At 47.7% G+C, this 8,667-nt stretch overlaps 1 protein-coding gene across 3 annotated transcripts in view; it reads left to right on the forward strand.

Annotated features, from left to right (window-relative positions):
- The window catches only part of MTMR4 (myotubularin related protein 4), a 78,905-nt gene extending 70,943 nt beyond the window's left edge, over positions 1-7,962 (forward strand). For 2 of the 3 annotated variants that reach the window (XM_014609858.3, XM_019486340.2), the window contains 6 exons: positions 837-1,007; positions 1,140-1,294; positions 3,122-4,394; positions 4,898-5,008; positions 5,338-5,426; positions 5,691-7,962. In XM_014609858.3, the coding sequence (XP_014465344.1) occupies positions 837-1,007; positions 1,140-1,294; positions 3,122-4,394; positions 4,898-5,008; positions 5,338-5,426; positions 5,691-5,868 (1,977 nt within the window). In that variant the 3' untranslated portion in view covers positions 5,869-7,962. Of the gene's footprint in view, positions 1-836; positions 1,008-1,139; positions 1,295-3,121; positions 4,628-4,897; positions 5,009-5,337; positions 5,427-5,690 lie in introns of those variants that run through there. The other variant, XR_009456695.1, reaches the window with a different exon arrangement.
- Positions 7,963-8,667: the final 705 nt, after the last annotated feature.

Consider the following 8,667-nt stretch of genomic DNA (forward strand, 5'->3'; position numbering starts at 1 on the left):
CCCTGCTCATGTGGACTCAGCCATGTATTTTAAACAGACTCATTTTTGGTTTTTCACTACCTGGTAATGCTTCCATTTAGCAGCACACCCTTAACTAGCTTTGCGATTGTCTGCTGTTCCTAGCAAAGCCAAGTCTTTTTTGCAATATCCTTAACCAAGTCACCAGTGTCAGAAATTGAGGTTTCTAATTAGCCCATATGTCAATTTTTCAAATTCAGGTGATTTAACTGCGGTTTATTTGGCATGCTGGCCTGAATCATTGTCCATGGTGCTTCTGAATACCTTGGTCTAGAAATTTGCAACCCCTCAAGTTCCCAGTAAGTCAAATTGCAGATCTGCAGGGCTTCTGTATCTACGACATAGAGGAGAGTGAAGGATTTCACCTACTGTGGTTTCTCAGTTATCCCATGTGCTTCTAGGAAAACGTAGAAGCATAGTAGCTATAGCTTTTGCCAGATCCTCTTCCCGACAAAGGGATTCAGATGGCTTCATTTATTCCATTTTGGCCAAAGTCTTAATTTACACCTGACACCAGTTGCATGAGACACAAGTAGTACTAGGAGGAGACCAAAGGAGACCAAATGGTGCTTTCTGACTAGTCACATAAGGCAAGTCAGAATTACAGATGGATGACTGCCTGGTACATGGCAAGGTAAGTAGCTACTGATTTCATCTTCTCACAGGATGGATGAGGAAAGCTGAGAGGCCAGGAGTTGAGTTAGGATAGCATGGGTTAGGGTGACCTGAACCACAAATAGGGTGGGAGGTCATGTTCCCATTGGGATGTGAGAAGCACTGTGGGCCCTGGCAATTGCTCATTTCTCTTGGTGCTGCAGGTGAAACTGGTACAGCACACATACTCCTGCCTGTATGGGACCTTCCTGGGCAACAACCCTTTTGAGCGGGAAATGCACAACATATATAAACGCACCTGCTCGGTGTGGTCACTCCTGAGAGCTGGCAACAAGAACTTCCACAACCTCCTCTACATGGCCAGCTCTGAGCAGGTGAGCAGAACTCCCACCCCAGGTATTTGAGTAGAAGGGCATGTTTAAATAGGGAGGCAGGATCTGGGAGGCTTTGGGTGGGTAGAAGCCTCCTGTCTCCTGCTTTCTCCCTGCATGTCACTTTTCCTGAAGGTGCTGCACCCAGTGTGCCATGTGCGAGCGCTGCATCTCTGGACAGCAGTGTATCTCCCAGCATCATCCCCCTGTCCTCTAGGGGAGGAGGGCATGGAACTCTACTTGCCTTCAGGATCCCAAAGCCAGGAGTTCAGTGGCAGATCTCTGGACAGGTAAGAGAAAACAGCTTCAAGCTCAGATTCCCTGCTGCTCACACAGTCCTGCATTTCCTTCCTGCTCTCACAGACAACCCCTTTGGCTGACACAGCACATACCATTGCATCTGCCCTGATGAGCACATGCCATCTTTGTGATGCCTTTGGCTGCCCTGATAGTGTCCTGCGCTTGCCAGCCCTGCTCGTCTCTCCAGGTTCTTAGGGGGCCACCTAGAAGAGAGTGGACACGCCTCCCCACCATACCAAGTTTAGGAATGCTACATGTACTGATCCTGAGGCCACCTTCTAACAGTGCAAATATCAGTGTCCTGAGTAAACAAAAGCTCCTAGGTAGGGTGTTATGTGAAAAAGAGGTCACAAACTAGGATTGTCTGCATCATTGCAGCTCCACAGTTAGTTGGCTTGTGCATTTTGAGCCTACCCCGATGCTGCCTTTGCCTTCAGTTCCATGTGTGAGATCCTTGATGGGCCAGCTGCACACAGTTAAAGAACAGCCTTTCAGGCAAATCCTTCTAAGTAGAGAAAGTACCATGCATACAATAATACCTTTGTCCAAAAAATCAGCCCCCCCAAAATTTGGGGGAGGGTATGTATTAATCAGGGAAGCTGATTTTTTGCCCTGGATAGAAGTGCACCCTGCTTTGATTCATGTTCCACAGCATGGGTGACTGGTGCCTCCTGAGTCAGGGGGGCACTTGCACTCCCAGCAGCCAGTCAGCGACTTGCGGGGGAGGTCTCCCCGCAGCCATTCGCACCGAATACAGGGGCTCCCTACCCCGGTCGCAGCAATCAGCTATGGGGGGACTGTGGAAATCCCTTCTCCTGGTACCCCCACTCCCCGGCCTGCACACTCGGGGGGCACCAGTGCTCTCAGGGGGTACACATGCACCCCCATGCAACCCCTGTGTGTCGTCACTGTCCCACAGTGCAGCAGCTATGACATTACTATTGAAGTAGCTGAGGGAGGAAGTAGTCTTAATGGCTTATTGTTCTTTACTCCATAGGTGTTAATGACCACCTTTCTTTTTTAATGATCTTGATGTTCCATTACTCAGGCTAACCTTTCGTAGGGCAATGTTGCTGCCTGCTAGCTGCTCCTGGTCTCACTCTGATTTCACAGCCTCTTTAGCTCTTCAAAATCATAGATCCACCCATGGAGACCAGTCTTCAGCAGCAGCTGGGGCTTCAGCTTCAGTTAAGAAGGAAAGACAGGGCAAGTCACCCAAAAAATAGGTTCTGTCCTTGCTCTTTACAGCTATAACTGTAGAAAAATCTTTTTGCCTTCATTCTGCCTTTCAAAAACAAGGTGAATATAATATTTCAGGATATGTTGTATGCAGAAAAATACAGTAACGTCTGAGGAACTGGCAGTGGGAATCTGAAGGGAGATTCCTCCTAGCGTTGTACTCAAGCAGTTGCCTGGGTACACAGACCCATTCTAAAATCCCATCCCAGACTCATGTAGCAATTACAAATTGAAAGATGTTTTTGTTGGCTTTAGTGGGCCTCTAAGGTGATGTCCCAACTGTGTCATGGTACTTTCCAGATATGAAATGGCTAGGAAGAACCCTAACTTTTGCTTACTTGTCACATACTGGCTATAACATATATATTTCATGTGATGAGTGACAGTTCTGTTGATGCTTCAGTGCATCCTGCCACCAGCTGATAACAGCCATGTGTGCGGTGAACAGTTCCATCCCCCATTTTGGGCTCCAAGGTTTCCTATAACACAAGCAGCCAACAAGATTTATTGTAGTAAAATGGCCTTTTTTGTGATTTCGACCTTTCCCCTGAGATCAAGGCTTTGTCTTCTTGTTCCAGGTTACCAAAGACAAGATCCATGGATGACCTGCTTTCAGCTTGCGACTCCAGCAGTCCGCTGACCCGTACTTCTAGTGATCCAAACCTGAACAACCACTGTCAGGAGGTCAGAGTGAGCCTGGAGCCCAGATATGCCAGCACAGATGGCAGCGAATTGCTTTTAGAGGAAGGCAGTGCTGTGGCTGTGAGGGAAACACAGAAGGTACAGGGAGAGCAGAAAGAAACTCCCCCCTTGCATGCCAGCAACAGTAAATTTGACAAGAGCATGGATCATCCAGCACAGCAGTGTGAGCCACTAAGTAACTGGGTGCCTTCACCACTGAATAACATCTCTCTTGAGGCAGAAGTGGGAAGCAGGCCAAATCTGAAGGATGTAACTGGTGTAGGCCCAGCTCCAAGCTCTCCTCAACAGGAGAACTTCTACAGGACTTGCGCTAGTTCTGGGGAGCAGATTGAAACATGTTCTCATGAGCCTTCAAAAGCCAGCCTGGAATCCCATGGAAGATGTGGTGGCCATGTGAGACCTCTTTATCAAGACACTTTACCTCCTGCCGCAGGCATTTTCAGTCAGGACCCCCCAGCACCAAATGTTCCTTGTCAGGGTACCTTGGGCCCTAGGTTAAGCATTCCCTACCAAGACGAAAATACTGGCAAAAGCAAAAATGGCAGGATTGGGCACTGTGAGGAAACAGGCCGGCTAGGAAAAGTGCCACTAGAGCTGTGGCGAAAGCCAATTTCCCAGAGTCAGACGAGTGAATTCTCCCTTTTGGGTTCCAACTGGGACAGCTTCCAGGGGATGGCAACATCACTACCCAATGGAGAGCCTGTGCCCAGACGGCTCCTTTCCCATGGATGTTGTAACAAGAGGTTGAACAGCAAACAGTTGCGGACACCAGGGCTCTACTTCAATGGTCCATGGTCTCCAAGAGAAGGTGTAAAGCCCTCAGTCTGCCCTGGCCACCCCAGTGCCCACTGCACAGGCCCTGTGGTGAAGTCTAACTGGCCATGGTTACCTTGCCATCTAAAGCAGGTATCTGGCCCCAAGCATGTGCCACCAAAATGCCCGTCTCCTGTGCCTCCTGTCTACCTAGATGATGACGGGCTTCCTTTTCCCACTGATGTGATCCAGCACAGGCTGCGGCAGATTGAAGCCAGTTACAAACAGGAGGTGGAGCAATTGCGCAGGCAGGTGCGAGAGCTCCAGCTAAGGCTGGATATACGTCACTTCTGCGTCCCCCCAGCTGAGCCTCAGATGGACTACGAGGATGACTTTGTAAGTGATAAGTTTTCAGGTGCCATCTCCCACAGTGCAGCAGCTTCTGACCTAGCAGTGATCCTTGACCGTTTGGCCTTCACCAGCCTCCTTTCTCTTGTCCTCCTTGGGCATATGTTGGCTGGCTCGCATACCTTTGGGGGTAGAGATTGACGTCATTCCCATGCTCATCATAGTACTGTTCTTCCTTCCCCCAGAGTTGCAGTGTCCCAGAATTTACTTCCCAGAAGCAGGTACCCCTTTTATCTGGATCTTATATCCCCCTGGCTGTCACTCTCGTACTACCTAAAGATTCCTTCATCAACTCTCCATTTGCTTCTGAAGGGCCTACGGATCACTCCAGTCTGGTCCTGTATTCTCCTGCCTTTGTTCCCTGCTCTGGAGAGTGACAGACCCATTTTTCTTTCATGAGCTTTTTGGAGAGGGGCTGGGGAGTGAGAATATGTTTGGGCCTGTGTTGAAAGTGGCTGATGGCCTTTTTGACTTTGGCTTTCTCTCTGCAGACCTGTCTGAAAGAATCTGATGGCAGTGACACAGAGGATTTCTGCTCTGATCACAGTGAGGACTGCCTCTCTGAAGCAAGCTGGGAGCCTGTTGATAAGAAGGAGACTGAGGTGTGTGTCCCTGAACAGCAGTGGTACATATAGCCATGATGGGTTTGTCCACCATACGGCAGTTCTGACAGTGATAGATGCTGCAGTATGGAAGGTCTTGCCCTCCAACATGACACGGGGTGGGATTGGCTTCCCATGCTAGCTGTGATGTAGCAGGAGGAAGTGCAGAGTGAAGTTGTAGGACGTGCGATGGTACGTAAGGTGTTGGCCCACTGCAAGGCAACATTTAACTCAGACTCAAGTCTTGAGGTGTTAGTGTGCTTAGTGATATGGCATTATGCACACACTGCTTCTAGTATGTGGTGCTGATACAGGCTGGTATTTTCCAGGTTACACGTTGGGTTCCAGACCACATGGCCTCACACTGCTTTAACTGTGATTGTGAATTCTGGTTAGCCAAACGGAGGCACCACTGCAGGTAAATGTAGCCACTTCTTGTACAGCTCCACCCACCCCTGCATACCCTCCCCCTAAGGCCACTGACTCTCTCTTTGTTTGCCTATCCCTGCTGTCTCTGGGGTCTCTGATCCTCCTTCTGGCAATATCTAAACTACAAAAACAGCCAAAGATTTGGGGGTGGGGGGCGTTGATTAACTTGATCTATGCATAGACTGTCTGTACTTTCTGGAGTTATGACTGTCTTCTTCCCTGCCATCACTGGTTTTTTATTAACCTTTGACAGGAACTGTGGGAACGTGTTCTGTGCTGGCTGCTGCCATCTGAAGCTGCCCATTCCTGATCAACAGCTCTATGACCCAGTCCTTGTCTGCAACTCATGTTATGATCACATCCAGGTGTCTCGTGCCAGGGAGCTCATGAGCCAACATCTGAAGAAGCCAATTGCTACAGCTTCCAGCTGAATGATGGATAAGGGACCCTATCGAAGCTCTGCCTTTTCACTCACAATTTGAGGGAAGGCCCTGCCTCTGCTGTAGTTTTGAAGGCCTTCGGTGTGGCACTTAAACACCAAGCTCGAATGCACTGTCTTCAGCAGTCCCATATCAGTCCGGAGCAGAGGAATTCAGATTAGAGAAAACAGTGGGGCCCCCCACTTTGGTAACAGTGTGTCCATATGCTATGGTCTGACCACCTAGGCCTAAATAGGGGACCACAACCTTCTACCCTATGGGCTGGACAGCAGTGTTTTCACAGATACTGCCTGTGCAAAGTACCCTAAAAGCAATAGAATGGCATGTTTAGAACCAAACTTTCCCATCCAAAGACAGGCAGTATTGTAGAAGAAGGACAAGGGCAGACTCTGGGCAACATCCAAGCAGAAAGGCTCAGTCTGTACAGGTTCTGTTGGTTCTCTTTTCATTGAGTTAAGTTTGCAACTAGCTTGGTGGATGAGGGGTCTGGACTCACTAGCCATCACTGAGCTGACTTTCTCTTGATTGTAGAAAAGGATTGCCTTCTGTATGAAAGTGAGAAAGGGCTTCTCTCTGAGGCCAAGCAGATCTTCACTGATGTCCATGTCCTGCTGGGAATGGGGAATGCACTAGACTCTGCCCTCCATCATTAGTGTGTAGGGAGAAGGGAGACTGGTTTGTTCACTTTGCGCTCTAACTTTGTTTTCCTAGACTCTGGCAGTGTCACAGCCTAGTGCTAACACAGGAATGACCTTGTGATCCTCTCCAGGCATGGAAACACAACAACTTGTGCTCCTGTGTTGCTCTTCCCCCTTTTGCTGCTGCCATCTCCTCAATTTCCTGTTGTTCTTTATCCTGAAAACTTGACATCTGGAGGATTTAGACCATAATGTGTTGTTTTACCTCCTGGAATGTGCTGTTTGGTGTATGTGAGGGTTTCAGTCCAAATGCTGCTATATATTTCTGTGCACTTAATGTCACCCGAAGAAGGGAGAATGAAGCATTAATACCAAATGGGGATGGGGGAGAATGCCAGCCAGTGGGGACTTTGCAGTCTGTGATTTCACGTTAGTATGTATAACCAAAAGATACAGTAATAGGCATGTGTGGCATCTGCTTCTACACAACAGAAACAGTCTCTGATTCATGCTGATACCACCTAGAAGTCTCTCTTGAATTTGTCTTCCTTTTATCTGCTGTACAGAAATCAAATTTAGAGTTGCCCATTTTGAAATCTATAGTAATTGCTTCTCTACTGCTTCCATACTCTAGATACCAGGTGTCCCAGCTCATTTAAGGAGAACTAACTGGGATTTGAATTTAGAAAGATGTGGATTACAGATGAGTTTCTGCCCTTTCCTGGATCCTTATAGGCAATTTCCATGCTATCTTATTCCTAAGAAACCTGCAGAGATGTTAATGGGTGTGAGGGGGAAAAGCATGGATCCAAGGACATTTCTTTATAGCAGTGTAGATTGTTTCTCTCCAAACTGAATGAGAAGACCCCACATATCTTACACTTCAGGAGCTGAGACTCCATAGGGGGAGGGGCTGTGAGCCCCTGCCTGATCTAGTAAATAACTAGGCAAACACTTGATATCACACTTTGATTGCCCAGCTATTTATTGCCAGTGGTTTGTAAAGTTCAATTGAAGGAGTGGAATAAAGAGTCCTTTTCTGTACTTTTACATGCCAGCGTCTCTCTCTCTCTCTCTCTCTCTCTCTCTCTCTCTCTCTCTCTCTCTCTCCCATATCCCAACAATATAAACAAAGCTAGTGTCATCTGAAGAGACTGTATCTGCTCTTCCATACTGGGAGCAAACAATGTGGCTTTGAGAAGGGAAACAGACACTGTACTGCTGATTCTCCCCTGCCTTGAAATTTGCAGTAGGTTGCATAGGTGAAACTGTTTGCTGGCATCAAGGCAGCAGAGAATCAGGCCCCGTAACCCTGGACCCTTTGATTCAGGCTTGGTTAATCCAAACTGCTTTTGGGCCCAAAACTCCAAAATCAGTTCAGTCGGGTTGTAACAAATAATATGTGCTGTAAAACTCAATACAGTTGAAATAAAATCTCTATATTAGTGCTGCTGTGTTTGGGCCCATCATTGCTTTGGACTATGGGACTATCTTACTATTCCTTCCTCAGACACATCCCCAGCTGTTGTTTGCTGCCTCTTCCAATGATTAAGATGCCTTGGACTCATGGTTCCTCCCACAGCCAATGGCTAGAAGTGGAGCAGAAACTATTTCCACCAAGCCACGCTGCCTTTTTCTTAACAAATTGGGAGTGCTGCTCCCAGAAGAATGGCAGAGCTCTCCCTAGGCTGTTCTCTAGATGGCTGGGTGAGGAGCTTCAACTTCTCACCAGCACTCCTAAAGTGGGGCTACATGTGCCTCCAGCAATTAAGGTTGGATACCTTTGCCCAAATGGTACCTGTGCAGTGAGCCCTGTGCCTTGCCTCTTCTTGTGTTCCTCCTGGCTAGTTTGGCTTAAGATAGAGCTTGTCATCTATTTCATTAAGAACCAGCTTTCTTCACTTTTTTCTCCTATTTTCTTTCCCCTTCTTATTGTTGGACTCCTAGTGTCTTTTTCTTTCTTTCCTTTTCATATTTTTTCTATCACTTTTCTTGTGAGACTCTGAGGTTACTTGGACTTAGCTGAGTGAGGTGTCAGTTGCTTTGGGTGGGTCCTTTTTCTGACTGTTGATAGGGCTTCCTTCAGGTTACCTGGTTCAAGCTATGTCTCTCAGACACAGAGGAAGTCTCCTTAATCAGATTATTGATTTGA

Source organism: Alligator mississippiensis, chromosome 14 (genome assembly GCF_030867095.1).
Source record: "Alligator mississippiensis isolate rAllMis1 chromosome 14, rAllMis1, whole genome shotgun sequence".
In the NCBI taxonomy this organism is placed as follows: Eukaryota; Metazoa; Chordata; order Crocodylia; family Alligatoridae; genus Alligator; species Alligator mississippiensis.